At 43.8% G+C, this 26,425-nt stretch overlaps 4 protein-coding genes across 4 annotated transcripts; 2 read left to right on the top strand and 2 right to left on the bottom strand.

The window, feature by feature from the left end:
• Nucleotides 1-7,143: 7,143 nt before the first annotated feature.
• On the top strand, nt 7,144-8,415 carry ATNIH1004_005395 (uncharacterized protein; the record flags this gene model as incomplete). Its single annotated transcript, XM_033570049.1, has 6 exons — nt 7,144-7,164; nt 7,359-7,386; nt 7,875-7,893; nt 7,944-7,992; nt 8,044-8,140; nt 8,186-8,415. The coding sequence occupies 6 exons, from the start codon at nt 7,144-7,146 to the stop codon at nt 8,413-8,415; spliced, it is 444 nt and encodes a 147-aa protein (XP_033426081.1).
• A 770-nt stretch (nt 8,416-9,185) lies between these two features.
• Nucleotides 9,186-11,525, bottom strand: ATNIH1004_005394 (uncharacterized protein; the record flags this gene model as incomplete). The annotated part of the gene is made up of 10 exons (XM_033570048.1): nt 9,186-9,194; nt 9,241-9,467; nt 9,527-9,648; nt 9,704-9,908; nt 9,960-10,141; nt 10,231-10,244; nt 10,476-10,661; nt 10,711-10,907; nt 10,973-11,072; nt 11,514-11,525. 10 exons carry the CDS (start codon nt 11,523-11,525, stop codon nt 9,186-9,188), a joined length of 1,254 nt encoding a protein of 417 aa, XP_033426080.1.
• Nucleotides 11,526-13,458: 1,933 nt separating this feature from the next.
• On the bottom strand, nt 13,459-14,923 carry ATNIH1004_005393 (uncharacterized protein; the record flags this gene model as incomplete). Its single annotated transcript, XM_033570047.1, has 3 exons — nt 13,459-14,138; nt 14,309-14,505; nt 14,844-14,923. 3 exons carry the CDS (start codon nt 14,921-14,923, stop codon nt 13,459-13,461), a joined length of 957 nt encoding a protein of 318 aa, XP_033426079.1.
• A 2,814-nt stretch (nt 14,924-17,737) lies between these two features.
• On the top strand, nt 17,738-19,282 carry ATNIH1004_005392 (uncharacterized protein; the record flags this gene model as incomplete). Its single annotated transcript, XM_033570046.1, has 1 exon — nt 17,738-19,282. The coding sequence occupies one exon, from the start codon at nt 17,738-17,740 to the stop codon at nt 19,280-19,282; it is 1,545 nt and encodes a 514-aa protein (XP_033426078.1).
• Nucleotides 19,283-26,425: the final 7,143 nt, after the last annotated feature.

The following is a 26,425-nucleotide window of genomic DNA, read 5'->3' as shown; positions in this document are numbered from 1 at the left end:
GGAGCTCTGCTTCAGTAGTTGAAGTTGTCACGGTATCTTGCTTATTTGCCCTCTATCCTATTATTCCTCCAAACAACTGCATTATATACCCCTGTGAGCTCTTTTTGATCCCAGTTATCTGCAAATGAAGCGTCACTGTATAGAGTGAAGTCATCGCCACCCCTAGCTGCAAAGCTAGATGCCTGGTTCGATATAGGTATACTAGGATTCGATCGGCTTCAATTTGGTGTTCGTTGCTTGGGTTGGTAAGAAAGCGAGATAGTTTAGATACTACGCAAGCTATATCTGGCCTGGTTGTCACCGCCGTGTACATGATTGATCCAATCTTCTTTTGATAGATTTGTACGCGATGTTGTATGGCTATTCCCGTATTGATATGTAGTTTATCTGTAGTTATTGGGATACTACCTGATGGTGTTGATTCAGCCAGGTTAGCAATCTTTTCTATATAAGATGTTGACTTAGCCATATTAGTCGTCTGCTTCTATCCCGAATCACCTCTATTCCTAGATACCACTGCAGATTGCCTCCTCCAGTCATTTTGTACTGGCTTTGGAGCTGATCAACTACTTCGTTAACTGCTTCCCTGTGGCGTTTTTGATATGCAATTATTATATCATCCACATAGAAGAATACTAGTATGCCTTGCTTAATCATGCAGCATGATTCATGCAGAATAGGGTTAAATCCTAGGTCTTAAAGTGACGCTTTAAAATGCTTCTGCCACAGTCGTGGTGATTATTTTAAACCAAATAGAGCCCTTTTAAGCTTTAGAATTGTACCTGGCTTTCAGTATCCTGGTGGCATCCGCATATAGATATCCTTATCTATATCTGCGTTCACGAACGCGTTGGTGATGTCATATTAGATAAGCTCTAGGTTAAACCTTGCAGCAATAGATAATAAGATTCTAAATAATCTTATAGCCAGCGTTGACGCATATAGATCTGCAGCTCCTTTTTCCTGCTAATTACCGCGTATAACCAGGCGGGCCTTGCATTTTTGCATGATTCCCTCCTGATTATATTTATAGGTATAGACCTATTTGCAGTCTAGGAGTTGCTTGCCTTTGCAACTAAGTCTTGCTTATCTTTATCCACGTCTGCATATTTCTGTGTCCTTATAGATAATCTTTTCAGCCTGCTTGAACTGGTTGCCAAGTGGATAATTAATAAGATCTCTATGGAAAACAGGTGCAGGTGGTAGTTCCTTATGGTGCAGTTATTTTAGCTTTTTATCTAAGCGTTCGGCTTGAGCTTTTGTAATCCCTGGTTCCTTTGGTTGAATTAATAGTCCCGCTAGGAATAACGCTTTCCATACAGTTAGATATTTTAGTTGGCTCACTGGTACAATGCAGTTTATTGCTATTAGAGTTGCAGGTTTAACATCTTCCTCTAGTAGTGGTGTAGGATATGCAGTATCTGCATTCTTTTAAATTTAGCTTGCATTAATATCCGTATTCCAAGTGGATGTCTCTTCCAGTGGTAGTTGAGCCATATTAATAAGATAATCAGGTGTATCAAAATGTCCAACTAGTTGGTCCTCTTCCTGCTCCGCACAGCTTGGTGGTGCAGGATCCTCTTGAACTTCAATATCTTTAATAATCTGATTAAACTCCTCTATAGGCACTCTCTGGAATTGGTTATTAGAAGACTTATAACCGATCCCTGGAAATCCCCGGAGAACTGCTCATCTTCGTTGAAGATCACATCTCTTGTGCGAATAATCCGGTTTAAACGTGGAATCCAAATCCGGTAAATATTAGTAGAATTATATCCTACTAGATATCCAATATGTGCTTTGGGGTTGAACCTCTGTTTCCGGTTGGTCTTTTTAATGCTTCAGTAGTCATTGCAAATGCTTTGCACCCATAGACCTTTAGATGTGCCTGATAGGGCTTCCGGTCATAGATAGCAATCCCATCTTGGTGTGCAACATGCGTATGGAATCGATCAAATAGTGTTTTCCAATTAGCTTGATACTGAGGAGTTTCGATTGTAAAGGTAAACCGCTGCGCGTACAATCTCTGGCCATAGAAAGTCAGGTAGTTTGGCATGTTCCCGCATGGCTCGTGCTTTATCCTTTATAACACCCCCTGAGCGCTCTGCACCACCATTTTGAGCTGCAGTATAAGGTGCAGTAGGCTCTACCTTTATAAAGTAGGGATCTGACTGTAGAAATGCTTCCATCTGTAGCTTTTAACCAGCTATTTCATTGTCGCATTCGACTACTCTAACCTTGATATCCATTCGTTGAAGCGTTCCAAGTAGATTTCTTAATGCAGCAGTTATAGATTGAACCGTCCGGTCTTGTAGATAGTAGTCCCATATAAAACATGACCATCGGTCTGTTGCAAGTATTAAGCTTTTAAAGCCTCCATATCCTGGTTCGAAATCATGGAAATCAATAGCTAATCGTTGACCTGGACCATCAATAAAGTCAGATGGGGTCCTTTATATTAACGCTTTAGTTTAGCGATTCCGCATGCATCACATTCCACTGTTGTAGGCCCTCGAATCCTTACACCCTTGGTTGAGTTAACTAGGTGTTCTAATGCAAGTGGTCCAGGATGTCCTAGACGTAGATGCCAGCGGTTTGCATATGCGTGTGTATTCTTGGTTGGATGAACTAGGAAGCTTGCATATTGAATGTCTCTGGTAGAGGTAGGATTATATTCAATAACAAACTGGTCGAATCGGTCCTCCAAGTATGCAACTGGTTGATTATTTTGTCTTAGGAGATTGTGCCCTGGTCGGTTATCCCACCATATTCCTGCTCGATGCAGCTGGCGTAGAGACACTAAATTGCATGCAATACTGGGACAGTACGCTGCATCTTGGAGATATAGAATATTCCCCTTTTTATCTTGAACCACCACGTTGCCATATCCCTGGATGCCTATCTTAGAGTCTCCTGCCCATACAAAGTCTCCTAGCTGAGCAGGTCTATAAGAATTGAATCGAGAGCGTATATTAAAAATGTGGATAGTTAATCCAGAGTCCAATATAGCTGAGTGCTTTAATGGATAGGTGGTTGAATAAACTGCAAATAATGCAGGCATGCAACCTACCTATTTTTGTAATAGTCATTCCGGACTGTCTGCTTGCTGTTTTGATTCGATATTTGCTGATTCTGCCATTCTTTGACTTCTTTTGCAAATTCCTTGTCTGTTTGAAGCAGTAGATTAATATAACTTCTAGTTGCAGCTCGTTCCCTAAATCCTTTTGGTACACCTTTTAGAGCTAGATAGAAACAGTCTTTCCATTCATGCCTTTGACCACATGCTTTGCAAGCTTGATCAGTCTGTTTGACCTCCTGGTGACCAAGGCCTTTAGCCTGTTTGACCGATCCACGGTTACCAAGACTGTCATTATTCTTGCGCTTTTGTGTTTGCCTTTGACTCCCTGGTGCGAGATTCTGTCCGGGCATTCAGCCTCATCGGCTTCATCTGCATTAAAGGTAGGACCAAATGACCCTTTAGCAATTTTATTATTGCTTTGGTTTATCAAATTGGCATTCAAACATCTCCGGAAGTCTTGCGCTGCCAGTCGGAATGTAAGCTTATTTCTATTAATCTCTTTTTTGTTTAGCCATTTGATAGGACGTTGCCCACACAGGATTTATAGGACATATAGCAGCTAGAAAGTCATTAATCCAATCACTTGTTGACATTCCCACTGCAATTTCTGCATCTGTAGCTTTCTGCATAGCTTCTTTCCAGTTGTTTATCCAGGTAAGAGCATCTTTTGATTTAGTAATCGGCTTGATTGCTTTCTTATATGCTTCACGGGCAAGATTCTTAGTAGTAGCACTATCTATTCCAACACTTTGTTGTAGATTAGTGTACCATTCCTGCATTGATTTAGCTGGTTTGCAGCAGTGTTTATAAACCGATGGAGAGATTGTTTTCTGCATCTATTCCCGAAGCTTAGCTAGTTGAGATTGCTGCCTGGTATAAACATCAAGACGTGTTTTATATCTTGTCCAAGCAAAATTGATGATCTGCAAAGGAAACAGGCGTTCCTGATTGTGATTGAGTGCTTCCAGCAGGTGGAGCGTTCTCCTCTATGGGTTCGGATGGTTCAGGAAGTTCTTCCTTGTTTCCAATAATAATATCCCATACGTTCTTGCCTCGAGCCAATCCTTCAAATTGGGCATTCCATTCCTCCCACTGTTCCTGTGATTTCAAAATGATGGTATTCTGCGTAGACATTCTGTTTAGAGGAAGGAAAGGTCGGATAGTTGGATCGGTGGGCCGTATGAAACGTGGATCAGCGTATAAGACTCTTAATTGTCCGATATTCGGCTAGTACCGAATAGGAAAGTAGACACTATTCTTGAAAAGGTGCTTAAATGATTGCTTTAGATGGTTTCTTGATTATATTGATCAACATATGATCATTCTTGTGATTATTATTATGGATTATTTTGGTTGCTTCTTCTGCTAGGTGTAGGGGAGTTCGTTTTACCCCTCTTTTATGACCTTGTTTACGTCACTATTACCACCAACTTATTTGACAGTATTTTGCCTTTTAATAGTTTCCCATACAAAATAGGCCATGAGCATTGCGATTAAAAAAAAAAAAGGGACTATTAGACATTAAATGCAACATCTTTAAACCAGGTTTGACTAGCCAATTGAAATTCAGAGATTAAAATTCCACTGACACCCATGTTAGCTCGCCTGGTCTCTCTCTTCCTTGACCCCGTCTTGAGGCATCGCTTGGGGCATCGCTTGAGGCAGTGAACATGGCATCGTTGGGGGTATTTCTTGCCTTGAGGCCTTGTTTGATGTTTTATTCGATGCCTCGTTCGGTGTCTTATTTAATGCCTCGTCAGATGTCTGATTCGATGCCTCGTTCGATGTCTGAAGCAATGTCTTGTTTGATGCTTTATATACTATTTGACCACCTCCCTGGTTTACCGAAGCTGCCTTTGCTGCCTCACCCTCTCGAATAGTTTGGCCATACTGAGCTATGCGGACTGCACGGTCAACTTGCTCCCAATATGACAGCTGTCGTCCTGGGTGCTCCCTATTTTGACGACCACGAGGCCGTATAATTGCTGGTTCCAGGACTAGAAGGCGGGGATCTAGTGGTTTTATTTGACGGCCTTCAATCCACCACTGACGATGAAAATGATCCATAGAAAGCGATCGTGAGGTCTCTGCATATACCTGTATTGTATGAATGCAAGGAATCCCTAGTGTTTTGTTTACCACTCCTGTGCAGGATCTGATTTGCAGCTTTCCAGGTCCTGCTGGCAAATATTTCTTGTAAATATTATGAACTTTTAGAAGGGCATAGTGTGATATTTTATACCGTATATCCCGGTACAATAACCCTTCCAAAGACACCGGCCATTTTACCTTGTCATTAGCAACCTGCTGTGTAATCTGGGTATCTCTATCTGTAACTGTACGTCCAATAGATCGCACAACAGTTAAAAAAGATCGCCTGTAGAGCTATCCAGGTCACTTTTAATACTGAAATGGGCGCCTTCATTCCGGGATGTGACTGTAGTCCCACCATGGAAGCAGTTATTGGTGTAGCAGCTAAGATAGCGTTTTGCAGTTATAAATTGAAGCCATTCCCACTCCAAATACTGTATTAGTTCTGGAAAATGGGCATATTTTTGCTTGAATAAGTCCCATTTTTTATCCTTCTCTTCTATAGTTCCTGCATTGACGATCTCCATCCAATTTGCTAGAAGATCTCCAGCTATTGTATCAATTTCGTCATTCCTCTTCTTGGGATCTTTTTGTACAATAATCCGGGAGATTAAAGGCTTTGCTTTAGCCACAATGTTCTTATTCATATGCCAGATACAGAGAAGAGCTGCTGATTCCGGAAATAACTCTCCAATTGATTGAAAAAGTGCCTTTTCTTTATCTGTCACAATTACAGATGGAAGAGGAAGCCGTAGAACTCGATAGCAGGACCGCAGACAAGATAGAATAAAGGAATATGTGTCTTCCTTTTCATCACACATAAAACCAAAAGCAACATAGAATGTCATTCCTGTTGAGGATATACCTATAATATTAAGAAGAGGCATCCTAAAACGATTGGATTTATATGTACAATCCATACAAAGAATATATGGATTTAACTGTAATCGCTCAAGGCAGACTTTGTGTGTGAAAAAAAGTGCAGATATCTGCCCATTTTCAGTGCAATATTGCATTATCCAGGGCCCTTCATCGGGCAGTAGTGTAATAAGGGCCTGAATTGGGCTTCTTCCCTGGAGAAATTTGCGGAATATTGCTTGCCGAAGGTTGTAAATATCCTGCCGTTGAATAAGAGAACTCTTATCCTCATCATGGAGTATTCGGAGTATTTGATATTCCTTGATTTATTAATGGCTTAATTCGATTTTCCTTCCAAGTCATCTCCTTCCTCCGGTATGTTGGATGGGTACTAGAAGGAGAAGATGCATGGTTATGGTTTTTGTTTCGGACTACTAAAGTCCATTTGGTTGTAAGCTTTGAATATCCAATTCGAATGCTGAAAGGACATCCAATCCGTCGGGATTTGGCCTCTCGAATACCATTAGATTGGGAAGGGCGCTTTCCACCTCGGTCACAGCAGAGATATAATGCATATTCAACTCCTTTTGAATCCTTATTTCTCCTTTGAATAACAACTGCATATCCATATTGTTGGGCGTGTAATTCAGCAGCAAGTTTTGCCTCCTCAGCAGTATTGTATTCCCTACCAGATTCCGGTGGAGGAATACACTCAGTAGCGTTAGATTCAATGGGGTCTTCGTTAGGTAGGTGGTCCTTTTTGTTGCTTGTATTTTATTAACCTTATCCCTAGATTCAACCATTTTCAATATAACCATTTCCTATTTGGGATATGACTAATGCACATGTGTAAATAATATTTGCCAAGACATTATATTTAACACTATTCCTATTTAGGTTTAGTGACATGTGCAAATATTGAGCTATGGTGTGCAAATAGCAACGAGACTACAGATGAGGTGAAAGTGGGCTCGCCTAGCCGCTGGGAAGCTAAACCACTTTCAGGTGGTCAGGTGACGACCCGCCTACACACCCACAAATTTTGGCTTAGCGGTTATTTTTCATTTCCTTTCATAACAAATTGTCGATTCCACGCGCCCGCCTGGCTGTCAACAATGGCGGATCTCTCGAAAGAGGTAAGATAATGGCATGAAATCAGTTTAATACTGGTCGGAGAGTAATATTTACCTTATTTAGCCCTGCTACAAGGCGTATCTGCACAAGGGGAGCGAAGGGAGAAATTGACTGGCCTGAGTATAATGAGGTAAGTTTTCACCACATTTTACCAGTTCTTAACTAGTATAATACTGATATCCTACTTTTAATTTAGGAGACATTTGAGGTCGATGACGGTGATGGTAATACAAAGACTATAACTGGGGTGGTGATTTACCCTCGGGAAGTGTTCTGTCGTGTAGAGGATTGCCCTTCAGGTTCTGTGAGTATATCAGTTAGATATCAGTTAGCAACTAGTTACTAACTAGTATTCTGAAACACCATGGATCTACAACCAATCTTCGCAAGCATGTTTCGCGTCATGGGATTATGGTTAAACCGGGCTCCGACGGGAAGATTAGTCTTGCAATGTACTCTAAGACCAAGAGTAGGAAAAAATATCTGACTGGTTATACACTAGTTACTAACTGGTTATAGAGTGGTATCTTTCTCTTTTTCCAGATGATACTTTTAAGTCGCAAAAGCGGATGTCTACTACGGTCAATACTACACCTAAGAAAAAGCAGGTTATTAATCTTACGAAGTATAATAATAGTCTATTACTAGTTTTATACTATTATACTAATTGTATTAAGTAGTTCATCTCCAACTGTTATTACTATACCAGCAGGTGGAACTGATGAGGAGCAGTAAGCTACTAGTACCCTGCTAACTAGCTACTAGTAACTAATTAATACAGACATGATGATTCTTCGCTCCCTGAGCTCCCACTCTTGATGGATAATGAGGTATGTGATTAGTTAGTAACTGGTTATATACTAGTAGCTAACTAGTATTAGCCTGATCATGATGCTATTCGTCGTTATGCTCGCTTGCATCATGGAAAGCGTTCCCCATGTGGTGTCTGCCGAAAGAGAAACAGTGGGCTTGGAATTAGTATGTTATAAATACAGGTTTAATACTAGTAGCTAACTAGTTTAGAATGTGGCCAACGCCCCTACTGTGAACACTGGAACTTGTTCAAGGTCACCTCATCTATTAACGGTAAGGGCGTTGACCAGTCTGGTACCAGTAGCAAACCAGTTCCTGACCAGTCACACAATGCTGAAAGTGACGATGGTGAGGAGGGTGCTGCAGGTGATACTGAATGTCATGGCGACAAAGAGTCTGAGGGCCCTGATGATGCAGATGCAGATGCAGGGGATGAGTAAGGGCTATTAGTTTCTAACTAGTTACTAACCAGTCAGCCACTTTATAAGCACTAATGTTGCAATTTGCCTGCTTGGGAAACACTGGCTGCAAGCTAGTTGGTTTATTCAGAAATAAGTTAAATACATGGACTTTAATAGCTACTGCCAAATAGCTAGCTGAAAGCTAGTTGTTGTTATTTAGAATATCAAAACCTTCGAGGTTATATAGTATACTTAAAATAATAACAAGCATATTATAAAATATATATCATAAGAATTTTCCCTACTAGTTATAAACCAGTAAATAACTGGTTCTATACCAGCCACCCACTCCCTGATGTGATTATATTTATATATAGTTACTATACACGGTAATTAATAATACACTATATAAATTTCTATTCCTCTAATTAAAAGACCATATTTGTTAGATATTCGGAAATTGACTAGATGGGCCCCTGACTAGTTCAATATCTGTAGGAGATGTAGCCTGTGCCTGGTTCACTTGTGGCTGACTCATAATAGCCTGTGTAGAGACCTGAAGAGGTGATAATACAGGTTCAGTACTAGTATATAACTGGTTAGGGACCAGTCCTATACTAGTAGGCCCTTGGTTTAGCAGGACACTTGGGTCTAGCCTCCCATTTGCCACTAGGCTTGTCAATAACTGATACCGCTCTAGCTGGGCTCGTTGCTGTAGCAAAAGTAAATCTGCTTGTTGTTGCTGACGAGATATTTCGGCACTATTAAGCATTGCTCGCTGATGAAGAGATGAAGAAGTACTAGTACTACTATAAGGACTAAAACTAGTTAGTAACTGGTAAATAACTAGTATTGTACTAGTACCTTGAATTTCTTGATTGCCTGTTTCGGGGGCTGTTGTCTGCGCCCTCGTCCACGTGGTGATCTTCTGCCTTGAGAGCTCGAATAATTTTCTGGACGAGGAGACCCTGAAGATGAGACTCTTTGAGATTGTGATAGTTCATTAGCAGTCTCAATAGCCTCATTTGCACGTTCTGTAGGGTGCTGCTGTCTTTGATGAGATTGTGATCTCTCCCGCTCACGTTTACGCTCTAATAGTATACTAATAAGTAACTAGTATATAATTAATTAATGACCGGTATTTACTTACGACCTCTTCTTAAACTCTCTGCGAATAGGTCTGACCCACTTCGCTTAGAATAAGAATGCCGAATTCCATAGAGATCTCGAGTATCATATTGTGCCATGTCTCGCTTATCAAGGTGATAGCCACTATATACTAGTTAGGTACCAGTTAGGTACTAATATAAAACTAGTAGTTACTTACGTTTGTACCGCCTTCACAATACTTAAAGCTCTTCCCATTGCTAGCCCCTTCTCATGAGTTTGCTCTGCTGCATTAGTATGAGCTGTAGCTTCATCAAAGTCTTCAGAATCCATGCGAGAGCGGGATTTATTAAGTCCTGCAGCTATAACTGGGTCAGCTTTATGAAGAGCCCAACCCTCCTGTTTTGAATCAGGATCAGCAGTATCTGTGAACTAGTTAATAACTAGTATTTTACTAGTAGGGAACTAGTACTTACGTAGTAGATGCTGGACCAGCTCAATATAATCCTCCTCACTCTCACAGTCTAGTAAAGCCATCATTCGCTTGAAAAGCTCTGTATGCTGTTGACATTTTCCAACAACCTCTTCAACTCCACGTAGAAAGTGAATACGACAGAAGATCATAACATGCTCAACATGCCACTGCCAATCTTCATTACTATTAGAAAGGGTTTGCAGAAAATAGCCAAGTCCTAGAAAGGTACTAGTTAGTAACTAGTTAATAACTGGATTTAAACTAATACTTACCTTCCATTTGTCCTCTGTCCATATCAGCAATAATACTCCGAATTCCTGAGCCATGAAGATATTTAAATCTTAAAGGCTGTCCTGTTACCTGTTCAAGAAGCTGAGATACTTTAGTAAATATTATTTGATACCCTTCAGCATCTTGACGATTGATAAAAACACGAAGTAAAGTAATAACTAGATTTAACTGGTTAGTACTAGTTATTTACTAGTAATATACTAGTTATGTACTAGTAGTAGGGTACCTTACTCTTTCCATGATCTCGTGACATGATCGCAAATACAACCTCTTTAAGGTTATTTGAACGTAGTCGCTTCCATCCCATATCTATCTCAAATGAAGAGACAGATTGAAGAAGATGGAGTTGTGAGTCCAGGGCACATATTATTATAATAGTATCCCCATCTTGAAAGACCTCTCGAACATAGTCCTAATTAGTTAGCAACTGGTTCCAAACTAGTTTTATACTGATAATATACTTTTATTTCTGGCCTTCGGTTTCTCATCCACTGTAAGCCCATAAGGCCCTGTCCTTCTGGGTATAGAATAAGCTTTGCTTTTTGAATAATAAGAGTAAAGCGATCCATATTCACAAAGCTTTGATGAAGATCAGTAATATGATTAACATCATATCTCTGGCATAGAGCTTGGAGCTCTGGACTGCGCAGAAATGAAGCTAGAAATTAGTTAGTTACTAGTTAGAAACTAGTTGTATACTAGTAAGTAATAGAGTATACTTACACAGTGTTAGGTCTGGATTTTGCAGACTTTGGATCAATTCTCTAATATCTGCAATAAGCTCTGGTGGTGCTTTTATTGGTGGTGGAGGAGGATGCTCATGCTTTCCATGTGATGTTAGGAGTATATAAGGGCATTCATGGAGATTCTTTGGAACAATAAGATTAAACACCACTTTACAACCCAAATGGATAAGCTTTTGAGGTCCGGATGGGTGATCAAAACCTGTTGTACTAGTAAGTAAGTAGTATAATACTAGTAGTATACTAATAGCTACTTACCACAATCATCTTTTCGTGTTATATTTGCATCCATTACTCCACACTCCTCAATATTATCATGGACACGCTGGTTAATCAGACTGACTAGTAGATCAATATCTGTATTATTAGAAAATTCAAGATTTTTGATCATATGGTCATCTACGTTAGGCCCGGATTGACGATTAATACAAGCAAGAACACGTGAACGTGTTCCTGAGGGAGGTTGATACTGGTTAAAAACCAGTTAGAAACCAGTGTAAAACTATTATTAAAAGACTTACCTGCTCAGACATAGTGATAACTACTGGTCGACAGGTTGAATTCTGTTGGCGGCATATAGTTCCACGACGAAATGCTTTTAAAATACCATAGTACTTCCTAATATATATTAGTACAGTATCCCGTTAAAGAGTGCAACTGGTAGAAAACTAATATATAACTAGTATATAACCGGTACTATACCTATATGCCTGTTTCCTTTTTCATTCCCCTATTAGTTCAACACTTCTTCGGAGTGCTTGTAGTGTAGACCATAGCTCATTATCTACCTTGTAGTGATGAAACTCTTTGATTCTTGATGGAAGATAGGGACAGATCTGTAATCCACGGCAAAAATACTTTGCTCGCCAGGCCCTAACACCAAGAAAAGGACATGTTGTCTCTACATCACGGTAATGCTGCTTTGTTGCATACTGAACCTAGTATATCAGTTAGCTACCAGTGGTATACTAGTTCCTTACCAGTACTACCTTTTGAAAAGTCTGTACTGGAGCATTCTTCAATTTTTGAGGATCTACAGGGATAATATATGTATATCCCTGCTCATTGCTTTGAGGATATTCTGGTACATCAAGTGCATACTCCATTTTATAACTAATCAGTGGTGTCTGATGTCCATTTGTAAGATAGCGTGGAAAATCTCCCTTAGTACTAGTTAGTAACTGGTATATAACTAGTACCATACTGATAGTGTACCTACCGATGCAATTTCATTTGCTAGATCTTCAAGTGTTGACTCTAGTGGGGCATCCTCTTGCTGGGGACTTCAGTTGAGAGTCCATCCTGTAGATTCAAGACAAGCTCCATGGTGATTAGTCAAATACTGGTATAAAACTGGTTACCAAGATTCAAAAATGTTTTGAAAGATGGTAAGAGGAATGAAAGAGAAAAGAGCCACTAAACCCAAAAATATTTCCCTCATAGGTGGGTCCTCACATGACCTCTAAAAATGGTTTAGCTTCCCAGCGGCTTGGCAGACCCACCTTCATCCCGTCTGCTCCCTGAAATAGCAACGCCCCTCTGAAAATTTGTAACGAGGTCGCCCCACCTGTGTACTCCCCGCGTATGGGTTCAGACAGCGTCCTTTGCTGGCCTGATAAGTGCCAGGGCGTTTTCATTGGCATTATTGTCACCCTCAACCTTCCAACCGCTTGGTTAGTGGGAGGGGGTCGAAATACGCAGCCTGACAGAGCATAAGCTAAGACCTGCAAGACATGGTCGGCCTGACGGAAGGAGACTCCTCTAGGCAACGCGAAACAAGGGTGCAACCACTCGTGGGGCCCGCCAAGAGACTGTCTGTAGGCCGAGAGGACGGACGCGCATGTTGGTATACAAAGAGCGAGGAGTCAATTAACTCATCAGACAAATCCTTATACTATTATCCTTGTTCACGCCGTTCTTGTCGCTCTGGGAAACACTCCGCCCGCGCACAGTCAGAACAATTGGATGAGAACGTGGAGAGTGATGCCGATTTAGGAACATCCTATTTCGAACGGCGCGGCGCGCGAAAAGAGTTTGATTGTAATCTGGTGCAACCTGGGTATCATTACCTCGATCCTCTGCGGCTGGGTCCTCCCAAACAAGTCGATACAGCCGAAATCATAAGTATCCATCAAGTCAATGGCAGATTCAATAAACGCATTCCTCGTCCCCAGAAACCACGCCATCTCAGAAAAGACTTACCATCAGTATCCCATCCTCCCACGGATATGTATGACGTAAAACCAGGCTTTCGGTCCCTAAGGGCATTGAATTCTACATAGAAATCCTCATCCCAGCTATTCATCGTCGTAATATTGGAGGCGGAGGAGTCAATAAGAGCGAAAGAATAGTACAGATGCTAAAGTGTCAACACGCAAGACAAGGGATGAATATAGAAAGGCGGTTGTGCCATAACCCTTCGTACCTAGTATACGTAGTTACAACGCCAATAGCATTTACACGTCATCAATCCGGTAATCCCCACAGCCGTTGCAAGTCATCCTTTGATTTCAAGCATGGCCATCCAAGATAAGACTCTGCATCTGACAGCATTGCTAACAAGACACGAGTCTCATCAGGCTGGTGAAACAATTCACCACACATAGAGATAACGAAGCCCGCAGTTAACCTAGCGGGCATATACTCAGTATTGGATAAAGCAACCCCGCAGATCACTCGAACGCAATCGCGAATGGTTGCATCGTTATTGCGGCCTGTCCTCATTCGCCCAATGCGCATTTGGCAGGTATCTGGATCCGAAGCAAGAAGCAAAATTCGAGAAAGCTCCGTGTACTGGCGTGCAGCGACGTGGTAATCATTACAATACCAGAGCTTCGGGAATGGGCATGATTGAGGGTTTCCCTCTTCGCGATATATCGGGTTAAACGACGCAGGCCGAAGGGCTTCCCAATCTTGGAGATACTGCATCAATGACTCCCATCGGTCTCTTGTCCGGAATGAAACATTGTCATAGGCAAAATCGGTAACCTTGGCTGCATGTGCAATGGCTCGAAAGGCCCACATCACATCTGATGATGCGACTAGTGACATGTCAATATTGCAGTGCTCAGTGATCGATCCAACTGGCCGTTGAATCAAATTGGCCACAAAAATTTCCTGGCGTAATGTGACGATAAAGGCAGCGTCTATAAAACTCGAGGTTGGGACACCATCCCTCACACGAATCAAAACTTGGGCAGATAACGTGTAAGAGATAATGGCTTCTCGAGGGTCCGGCTCTTGAGCAGTAAACATCAGTCAAATGATCAGCTCACATAGCCAGATGGCTCGCGAATATAAAAATGCCTTTACACACCTGTCATTTCCTCAAACAATCGGAGAATTACAGCCGAAGCAAATACAGTCTCTTGAATGGCGTTCTCGTAGTCATTCAGAGCGGGTATGAGGGCCTTGAGGCAATTTTGCTGACACTCGTCAGCGAACAAACGCATTTCGTCCGAAGAAGAGCTCTGGTGCCGAGCTGAAACTGCTAGTATAGCATATAGAATGGTACTGTCGGTAGCAGCAGCATTAGCAATATGGGTTCGAAAGTGTCGATGTGGATCGCAATAATCAAACTGTATCAGTGCTTAGGATTAATCAATGATTCCGCACATTCCACCTGAGAGGCCTTACCCAGGATGAAAGATTCGTGAGAAAGTAACGAAAAAGGGATGCCTCGAATTGTGTTTTAAGTGGCCAGATACGACCGCTCAAATGACCAGAAAATATATGACCAGGTGTCGGCACTGATACCTGTTCATTTAGTTAGTTAGAAGCATAATATGTGGTGAGATTTCCTTCGAATCCCTGACTTTGCATATAAATTTCAAGGAGACTGACTGGCTTACCTGCAGATTCGGCCCTTGACATGGCAGTTCCAACTCTCCCCGGGCTGAGTGCAACTCTCCCTGAGCTGAGCTTCCCCCATCTTGAGACTCGAATTCCTCGACACTCACAGACTCTGAATGCGAAGTTGTTAATTTTCCGGTGTTACTGGATGGTGATTGATTGGTGTTGGACGGCGCAATTCTAGGTCTCGTCTCTGTAGGCGAATCGATTCTCGACTCTAAAGGATATTGTACGACGCGGAAGACAGATCCTCTGCGACCGGTACATTTTGTCTTCGCTCCTTCGCAGCTTCGACAGGGACGGTTGTTCGAAGCTCGTTGGCCTGACATCGCGTCAGCGTCTACTCCTATTTCGAATCTGACCAAACTGGCCTGCTTACATCGGATGTGGCGAGCGTGACACCGTTCACTGTCACCTCTGATGTTAGTGCCGATTTCCCAACCTTGTTAATTAATTCGCCCTGAACAATCAAAAACTAGGGAGGTTTACCAGGCCTCATACCGCCCCAGGTGAAACCTCTTCGTATTCAGACCAGGCGGGCTTTGCGTACTGCCCATGGAGGGAGGTGCAGCTTAGAAGGAGTTCAAAGCGTCTCCGGGACCATTTGGGTTGAAGTGGGAAGATGAGGGTGAGAAGGAGGGGAGAGGGGACGTGAAAGATTTCTGTAACTTAATGATTACTGGTTCCGAGCGGAGGCTCCAGAATGTGCGGGGTTGGCGTCTGGGAGCCCTGGCGCCAACCGTCGGGCGTTGTTAAATACACAGGCAAAACTCCTAGTTTCACAGGTTACTATACCTTATTAGGGCTAGCGTAGAAATTAAATTTCTTGGCATTTATATTTACACAGGTGCCTTAGTCATATCCTAAATAGGAAATATATAGACTATCTAAGAGGTTAAATCCAGACCCGTCTTTTAGTGCTAGAACCGTCGATTGTCCGGCCTCGCGGTGGTCAAAAACAGGAACGCCCAGGGCGAGAGCTATTATATTAGGAGCGAGTTGACCGCGCTGTCCGTATAGCTTAGTATAGCCAAACTATTCGAGAGGGCGAGGCAGCAAAGGCAGCGGTAGCTAAGCAGGCAGGTGGTAAGACAGTGGAGGGGCAAGCAATAACTTGGTTGCTTGAAGCATCGAATAAGGTATTACTTCAGACATCAAAAAAGGTATTGAACGAAGCATCAAGGCAAATAAGACCTCAAGCAATGCCTCAGGGACAGGCTTAATGTTGCACGCTTCAACTATTCGGAACTGCGTACCTGGTTCCTGGCGCTCGCCGCACCAGTTCATCCTTCCAAGCGTCAACCTTCCAACTTCATCTAGGAGAATCAACTACGGACTACTGAATGAAATCAATTTGTTCTTCCCTTTGAGCTTTCGTGTTTTACACTTAAGGGGGGCTTAAGGCCTCTGGGCACGGCAGGCGGTCGATCGGGGGATCTAACATGGGTGTCAGTGGAATTTTGATCACTATATTCTAATTAGAGAGTTAAACCTGGTTTAAAAACATTGTATTTAATGCCTAATAGTCGCTTTTCAGTCAAATTGCTTATAGCCAATTTTATATGGGCAATTAAAAGGATAGCAACGCCTTGACTCCCTTGAGGTGTATTAGTCACATAATATATCTATAAAATTTAACGTAACCGGAAAGCGAGTCGGACACGCAACCGAGTCGGACACCTTTGTATTGCATATAAATCGACACTTTTTAGGACCTCAATATCTCAACCCATATTATAGTTATGCTGCTAATAATGAAATACTGCCTAATATATATGTGCTGTAAAAGTTTATATATTTTATTTAGAATTTTTAATATTTTTTCTAGCATGCAATACAGTATAATTTTAAATACAACTGTATTTCAAGCTCATCCTTTGTAATATAAGGAAATAGAAACTCTATGATGCCCTAGGCTTAGTATCTGCATATATACTATTATATCATTTTATATTATAAATATTAGGCCCTCCTGATATGTTGTTGTTGAGTTATTGATGTCCTAAAAAGTGTTGATTTATATGCAATACAAAGGTGTCCGACTCGGTTGCGTGTCCGACTCGCTTTCCGGTTACGTTATTAGGTATAACGTAATCGGACACCGAATGTCGCAAGACACCGAATGTCGCGCCGCTCACCGCCCCCGTCCCTTCCCTTCCTAATTCGAATACTTTTTGAAGTTATTTATCTCCATGCAAATGAAATACATTATTTAAAAATAAGAGTAGAACTATCTAGTAGGGCATTTTAATCGATTATGGCCCTGAATATTGCAATTGCTACATGTAGGGGGCCTCCGTAGCCTTGGTGCCTGAGCGTCCGCCTGAAATGCCTCCTCCCTTTCCTGTATTATTTGTAGTGCCTTATCAGCAGTTAGACTGCCCTTATCCTGAATAAACTGTCTAGACACCTCCTTTTTATTTTCCTGGTATTCCTCAGCTGCCTCCCGTTGATGAAGTGCATCCTTTAATAAAGCCATTTTTTGCATAGCAATCTCTGTCACGGACCTGACCCCGTGACCGAGGTCATGGGGCCCACACGCATATTCGTAGACGGAGTTGACCCCTGAAGGATTCCCTCTTTCCTCTCTTCGTGCTTAGTTTTCTTCCTAATATCAATCAATATCATCTACGGTTGATCCCTTACATTAAAACTAAGCACCATACCACGTCACTGGCATCTCAGAATCATAGAACCTTTACTCGATAAAGTTTAACACCGTGTTGCATTCCATCCCTGCCGCTGTTCAACCTTGGTTCAGCGGGAACCTACGATCAGCACCAAGACCCATCGAAATTTCACGAGAACCACTTAGATTATTAGAATTAGCTAAGCTTTTACCAGAACCATCGATTCCCGCTTCGTTTATTATAATCAGGACTACATACCAATCATGCTCCGCAAGGGAAAAGCCCCGATCGCCGATTACGAGGGGCCAGCTATAAGCACACGAAGTCGCGCACAATCGGACGCCTCCGCTACCTCTGGAGCCTCTATCCCCGGCACTTTTCCTGACAGTAATCAGCCTATTCTCGACCTTACTGATGACCGGCCGCTGCAACCATTCCCCGGTAATGAGCAGACGCCCCGGGCCACCGAGTCGAACCTGCTTCACCGTACCCAACCTGCACCTCCCTTACTTACAACCCAACGGAACGAGGAACTGGGCAACTTGAACCGCAAAATTGGGGAGCTGGAGGCGCATGTAAGGCACTATCGAGCTCGCGGAGACAATTATAAACAGACTGCTCAGGATGCTATGCGGAAAATCGAATCGTTAGAAGAAGAACTAGCGCATGCACAGGAAAACAACCAACAGCTTCAGGATCGGCTAAACTATGCTATTAAAGATCAGCCTCGCGACCAGGAAACACGCGATGACTATAGAATACCTCCCCAACCCGAACTATCCTCTGTGGAGACCCTGCAAGTTCCCGAACTGTCCCCTGTCATAGGACCCCCGCCAGGTGCGCGCCAACCACGAAACACAGTAGAGACAGATATCTCGCAGTTATCAATCGCGGCAAGCTGGCGCCCCCGTGGTCAACACCCAAACAAGCCACTTAAGGGAGAGAACGCAAATGAATACCCACCGTGGCGATATGCAGTCGATGTTAAGCTCGAAACTGATTACCCGATGTATCCCACCGATGCTACCAGAATTCGTTACGCTCTTTCCCAGATGGAGGAGCCTATCTTTAGTGTTATGCAGAAAATGGTATATCGAGACCGAACCAAGTCACTGGACGATTTTATGGGAGATGTAGAACACTATATGGGTATCCACCTCCTTGCTGATGCGGCCAACCGCGAATTACAATCCGTGGCTCAGCGCCGAAACAAGACTGTTACCGAATACTTCCACCGACTGCTTGACCTCTGGGACAAAGCGGAGACCCCTGAACGCGAACGAGTTAAGAAGTTTAAGACTATATTACTCCCGGGGCTGGCAACCTCGTTGTATGTAAAGGAACACCATACAGTCCGGGAGATCTTGGACGACGCACGCCGTGTCGAGGAAGGCCGGATGGAGACCTTCTTCCACCACCCTCGAAATCCCCGGAGTGAGAGACAGGCTACCACGAGCCCTAACCAGAACCAACGCCCTGCCGGAACTGCTAATCCACCCCCCCGGGCTATTACCACCCCCAATGCGACCCCTCCCCGGGCGAACTCCCAGTTCGGGCCCGTGTCCAAGAAGCCCGCGGGATGGGCCGGCGTATGGCATGAACCCCAGTTAAACCCTGCAAGGCTTACCCCGGAGGAACGTACGCAACTGCATAAGCAAGGCCGCTGCTGGGCCTGTCGAGGCTCGGGGCACCGGTCTGCGGACGCCTGCTGCCCCATGCACGCCCACCGTGGGAAAATGCTAAGTGAGATCACCCCGCAATCCCTAAAGGTAACCTTCTCCGACGACGAGGAGGAGGAAAAAGAATAGTCCCTGGTCAAAGTCGCGACCAGGGACTAACCCCAACAAGAAAGGAGGGCTCTAGCTTTAAACAATTATGTCAATTTCCTGATGTTGTCTCCCTTACTATTAACCCCTATGCAGAAGCTCAGCTGAAGCAGGGGAAACATATGGTCCTTTCGACCTATATAAAAGATAAAAAGGTTAGAAGTCTGCTTGATAATGGAAGTGAGATTAACATTATTAATCTATCCCTCGCCCGCGCGATGCGTTTCCCTACTTTTAAGCTTAATAAACCTGTTCCGCTGTACCTTGCTAACCGAACTTTCTACTCGACTCTTACGGAAGCGGCCCTAATTGACCTCCGAATCGGCGAACATTCCGAACAGTTACTCTGCTATCTGGCTCCACTACCACAGTACCAGCTAGTCCTTGGAGACCCCTGGCTACGCCAACATAATCCCGCAATCGACTGGATCGAACGGTCCGTCCGGTTTAACTCCGCACAGTGCTTCTCCCACGGGTGCCTTTTACACGCTCGCCTATATACTGCATATGCGATGGGCGCACTATCTCGACAGAAGTCCCCGGAAGAGACTCCTGATATTAAGAGTGTTAGCGCCCGTGCCTTCTTCCACCTTGCCAGTCGACCGGACCACCATGGCTTCCTTATGGCCCCCTCGCACTAAAGAGAAATACTTCTGCGCCACCACCACTGGAGCTGTTCGCCCCGAGGACTACGACAAGTTCATGGAAGGCTCGCCATCCTATACTATTGAAGAGTTGAAACAACGAGTTCCCCCGGAGTACCACAAAGTTCTACAAGTTTTTATAAAGGAAGAAGCCGACACACTTCCTCCACACCGGGATGAGGACCACGAGATCCGCCTGGTGGAAGGATCCGAGCCCCCGTTCGCACGCAATTACCGACCGATGAACGCCCAGGAATGTGAGGTGGTGAAGAAATATATCGGCAAAGAGCTCGGCAAAGGATTTATTCGCCCGAGCGCCTCTCCTACGGCCGCCCCGGTGCTTATCGTCCGGAAGCCAAATGGAGGCCTTCGGGTGAGCATTAACTATCGAGCCCTTAACAAGATCACAATAAAGAGTCGCTATCCGATCCCATTAGTAGGAGAGACGTTGTCCTGCCTGTCCCACGCCAAGCTATTTACCAAATTAGATGTGGTGTCTGCCTTTAACCGAATATGTATTAAGGAGGGCCAGGAGTGGCTTACTGCATTTAATACTCGCTATGGACAATTTGAGTACCTTGTTATGCCCTTTGGCCTCTGTAATGCACCCGGGACATTTCAAAGCTATATTAATAAGTCTGTTCTAGACTACCTGGATGTTTTCTGCACCGCATACCTTGACGACGTCCTTGTATACAGTGAAGACCCCAAGGACCACACCGAACATGTCTTAAAAGTCCTCCGGCGGCTTCTCGAGCGTGGCCTCCATGTTGACATTGATAAGTGCGAGTTCAGTGTTACTCAAGTTAAATACCTCGGCCTTATTGTTAGTACCGATGGCATTAGCATGGATCCTGAGAAGGTTGAGGCAATCCGCCTCTGGGAGAGATCCCAGTCAGTTAAAGACGTCCAAGTTTTTCTAGGCTTCGCGGGCTTTTACCGGCGATTTATCCCCGGATTCTCTCAGTTAACCTACCCCCTAAACGAAGTTACCAAAGGGAGTCAAACCTATACCACTGTCTCAGGACAGACCAAGGTGCGATACGCACCATTTCAATGGACCCCAGAGTGCGAAAAGGCTTTTCAGACTTTAAAGGAAGCATTTACTACCGCCCCGATACTAGCCTATTTTGACCTATTAAAGGAAACATGGGTTGAAACCAACTCCTCGGATCTCGTGACCGCTGGCATACTCTCCCAAATGCACGGTGATATTCTGCGGCCAGTGGCTTACTTCTCTAAAAAAATAAGTCCTGCAGAGACAAACTATATGATCTACGACAAGGAGTTGCTTGCAATTATCCGCGCTTTTAAGACATGGCGCCCAGAGCTTACCAGTACAGCCCCAGAGAACCCGGTAAAGGTGTACTCCGATCACCGCACCCTAGAATATTTTATGACTACTAAACAGCTGAATCGCCGACAAGCCCGTTGGGCTGAGTTTCTCTCCGAATTTAACTTTAAGATTATGTATTGGCCTGGAAAACAAGGTCAGAAGCCTGACACCTTAACCCGGCGCTCTCAGGACCTTCCAAAAGGATTTGACGATGAGCGGGAACGGGAACGATTCCAGACAGTACTTCGAGAAAACCAGCTGGACGAGGACCTCCGCAAGGCCCTGTGCGCGACCTTCTGCGCTAATACAGTAGGAATTAGCGACCCCGAACCAAGCACACCAGACCCCCCACAGGAGACCCCGGGACCCCGGGATGATGAACCATACGAGGATAACAGCTCTACTGAGGAATCGGAAGACACAAGCGCCTCGTTAGAGACCTTAATTAATCAAGCATACGAGGATGACCGCATGGTCCAAGAGGTGATTATAGCCAAGAACCGAGGACAACGAAAACTCCCGCGAATCGCCTTTAATCACGGTTTCCGCGTATCTATGGGAGAACTCTCGGTGCGAGACTACCGCCTCTGGGTGGGAGACCGATTATATATCCCTGCGAGTAAACCCCTCCGGCACCGAATCCTCACAATGCACCATAGGTTACCGACTGCTGGCCACCCAGGCCCAAAGAACATGTACCGACGCCTACTCCAGAACTACTTCTGGCCCGAGATGAAGGAGGACTGCCGACAATACGGGGATTTTTGCGCTACATGTCGCCGCTCAAAGGCCCTCAATACCAAGAAGCAAGGCCTGCTAAAGCCATTGCCAATCCCAAACCGTAAATGGATGGATATCTCTATGGATTACGCGGAAGACCTACCCCCATGTACGCGGAGCGGACGAGTCTACCGGCACGTGCTAGTAGTGGTCGACCGCCTTACCAAGCAACGCATCTTTGAACCAATGCAAACTAAAGAGGTTACTGAACTGGTGGAGGTTATGCACCGCCGTGTTTTCAGCGAATATGGGCTACCGCGCTCGATTGTCTCGGATCGAGGTAGAGCTTTTACAAGTTACTTCTGGCGCCGTTATTGCGCTCGCTATAAGATCAAGGTTAAGCTATCTACCGCGCACCACCCAGAGACCGATGGGCAATCTGAGAATGCGATTAAACATCTGAAGAACTACCTCCGAGCCTTTATTAACTTCACGCAAGACGACTGGGTTGACCACCTCCCGGATGCCCAATTAGCTGCAAACACCCAAACTAGCGAATCCACAGGGATGACACCCTTCTTTGCTAACCACGGCTATCATCCTCGCACCGGAGTCGAGCCCCCGGGAATGTTCGATGATCCAACACACCCGCAGATGCTTGCTGCTGATAAACTTATTCAGCGCACCGAGGAGGTTAACCAGTTGCTACAAACCGAACTTACCTGGGCCCAGGAAGCCTACGAGCGGCATGCCAATAAATACCGCCAACCACACCCCGCCTACCAAGTCGGAGATTGTGTGTTTGTAGACGCCCGGCACTTTACACTCCAGCGGCAGAGCTAATCTCTCGCTCCAAAAAACTTAGGTCCGTGGCCGATTACTCGGGTTATTAATAATAAAGTATACGAAGTTGCCTTGCCACAACATATGCAAGACGCCGGAGTGACCCCAGTCTTTCACCCATCGAAGCTACAGCTCGCCTCCGAAAACCCCTATCCCGGACAACTAGAGGAACCAGAACCACCAGACATAATACTAGATATAGGCGACACGGAGCCTCACGAAGAATGGGAGGTAGACGAAATTGTTGACTGCCGAAAGACCCGGAATGGCTTGCAATATCGCGCTACTTTTAAGGGCCCATGGGACGATTGGAATACGCATCCTCCATGGCAACCTTGGACAGACTTTAAAAACGCTGGAGAGAAGATTTTAAAGTACCACCAAATTTACCCCCGGAAACCACCCCCACACCCCTATTTCCTTCCTACTACTGACAATCCTGACGATCCTGATAACCCTTAGCACCTGGAAACTTTTGTATGTACTTTCACTTAGATAGCTCAGGGGACCTCGCACGTTTGGGGAGGGGGGTAGTGTCACGGACCTGACCCCGTGACCGAGGTCATGGGGCCCACACGCATATTCGTAGACGGAGTTGACCCCTGAAGGATTCCCTCTTTCCTCTCTTCGTGCTTAGTTTTCTTCCTAATATCAATCAATATCATCTACGGTTGATCCCTTACAAACTTGAAGATAAGTCTTATCAATCTGAGCAAATCGTCGAACTGGATGAGCATAATGCCAAGGTTTAATATCTGAATTCTTGGGACAACCGAGAAAATAATTCTGGGTTAATTAGTATATACTTAATATATGCAGTATATGTACCTAAACCATACCTGATTTTAATAAAACATTACCGGTGGTGTTTCACCATATGTCTTGATACCTTGATATTTACAAGAACCTCCATCCTGCCACCAACATTTCATAAAAGCATAGAAGACATCTTCAGTTTCTTTTTTGATTAGTTGATCAATTACTTGAGGATAAAAGGGTTCAGCGTAAAGTAAGCGCTGTTTATTAAGTAAATCAAGATTAACCCGGTTATATGCCCGTGATATACTTAGTATATAATTATAGACCCGCTTACAGGCCTTTACAGAACCACATATATAAGATCTATGCCAAGCCTTGTGTTGTCCGTTATCATCAAGCTTGTTTAGAAGATCTATTTTGACGAGCTTTGCAGCCCCTGTATGGTTTTTTGCAAACTAAATCTATTTAAAGTATTAGTATAGTATAGAACAGATATATACTCTGCATACCTTTGATATAAGACCGTGTAAAATAATATTTATTTCTTCTCAGAGAAATCATTTGGATTCCTTAAGGATGGAAATGGATTGCAGTTATAAATAAAATAAAGAATACCTTCTGCTGCTGTTGCTGGATATTCAGGTATTAAAAGATGTTCTTGAATCTCTTTAACCTTAATTTTATAACTGGCATATCGCGCAACGACAACACCATCTGAAGTAGCTGCTTCCTAACATAGAATTAGTATATATTATGCATATATTAGATATACACTAACCCGCTGTAGGCCATTACTATTGGTGTAAAGATTCTTGTTCCTGTATATTATCTCCTGGATCTGACGAGTAGACCTAGTACTATTATACTACTAGAATCATCTCTATGAGATTCCTGCACCTCGTTCTGACAATTGGGTAAATTAGTATAGGGTTTGTATATACCCAGTATATAATAAACATATATACACATACCTGGATTGGGATATTGTTGATCCATTCTACCATTCTTTCCCGAACTTCGGTACCAGCCATTGTTGTGGTTTGGTCAACCTATACAGAGTATATGCAGGGTGGATACCCTGTATTGTATAGTACAAAATATTCTTAGGGCTACACCTTACCAATTAGAGTAACTAAGCCCTAGTGCATATGCTCAGCGTGGTCTAAAAATCTTTTGAAAATCTCATCGTGGCCTAAGAATACTGACTAATCATTTAGGCCATGATGAGTTTATTCTTGGCATAAGCTCAGCGTGGTCTAAAAAGAGCGGTGAGTCTCGGGGCAGAATTTTAGCCCACGCCGAGGTTTTTTTAGACCACGCCGAGCTACAAGCCCGGGTGCCATTATTTGTAGTTACAGGGCAAAATCTTACTTATACAGGGCACTAAACTAGATTTGGCATAGTATCAAATTTCTCCAAGGGATAGATCTTAATTAACGTAATCGGAAAGCGAGTCGGACATGTAAGCGAGTCGGACACCCCTGTATTGCATATAAAATGACACTTTTTATAACTTCAATATCTCAACAACAACATGTCAAGAGGACCTAAAATCTAGAAAATAGAACTATATAATAGTATATATACAGATACTAAGCCTAGGACCTCGCAGAACTTCTAACTGTCACGGCTCAGTCTAGGCCAGGAGATCTTCATATAACAAATGAATCTATTCCCGCTAACTAGGCAGCTCTTCGACGAGAATATCAAACATGGAGAGGAAGAAGAGATAAATCTGAATGACAACATCAGTTGCGGGGAAACCAGCAGATCACATGACCCAAGGTGACAAGGTCGTCAAAACAACTTCTGAACTGTCTAAGATTGTCTCCTTGACCTACTCCTTCGGAGTTCTACCATTTCCCTCTCATTCATATTGGCGTCCCGGGAGAGGACTCTGACTACGGGTAAGGGAGAGGCTTACCCTGAGAAAAGGTTGCAAGGAGCAAGAAAAGGCAGTTCAAAATGTGGGAAGTCCATTTGACCCTGACAATCAGAGAGGGACAGCACCCCCTGAGGAAGCTTCCTAAGAAAGAACACCGACTAAAGGGTCTGGTGGGGAAGTTCTGCGAGAGATTGGTTGCCAAGAAGAGAGCTATCAAGTCCGACAGCTCCGAGCACGGAGCCGAGGCGAAATACGAAGAAGGAATGCATACAACACAACAGGTAGTGATACAGGTCACAAATGAGAAGGCAGAAACACGGAAAGACAGAAACAGCATGATAAAGAAAGAACAACTAGAAAAAGGGCAGAAGAACGAAAACGAGGACATCAAGAAAAACAAGGAAGACAAGAAGAAGCAGAACAACAGCAGACTCGAGAACTTGATTGCGGAAAATAACCAGTTACTGAAGGCAGTTTTATATTTTCTATTTGTTATTAGCGTGATTTGCAGTGAAAAGAAAACCCAGAAAACAATACACCAAGCGAGACCAACCAAGATGACTCCTCAACAGAAGGAAATGTTATTCTCTACAGAAAACAGCTCAGAGGGGGCAGGAGCCAATACTCCCAAGGAAGATGACATCGATTTTATTACCAAACGATTTGAAAGAAGGGACAGGCTAGCACTGAAAGCCAGCATGCCAGTACCTGGTACTCCAGGAGCGCCCTACTTTACAGGTCAAGAAGTCACGAACTTCCTGCGAGTGATGAAAAACCTCTTCAAACGACACCTTATTGACAGTGACAAGGAAAAATTGGAACTACTGGCCGACTATTCGAGTGCGACGGTAGCAACGTGGATTAGTACCCTTGCGGAATACGAAACGGGAGATTTCGAAGGAGTGGCTAGTGCGTTGAAAGAAGAATATAGTCAACAA

The sequence above is a fragment of the Aspergillus tanneri genome, assembly GCF_003426965.1.
Source record: "Aspergillus tanneri strain NIH1004 chromosome Unknown AapTan_4_pilon_pilon_pilon, whole genome shotgun sequence".
Taxonomy (NCBI): Eukaryota; Fungi; Ascomycota; class Eurotiomycetes; order Eurotiales; family Aspergillaceae; genus Aspergillus; species Aspergillus tanneri.
The sequence above is the reverse complement of the archived record's forward strand: the minus strand, read 5'-3'. Positions and strand labels throughout refer to the sequence as shown.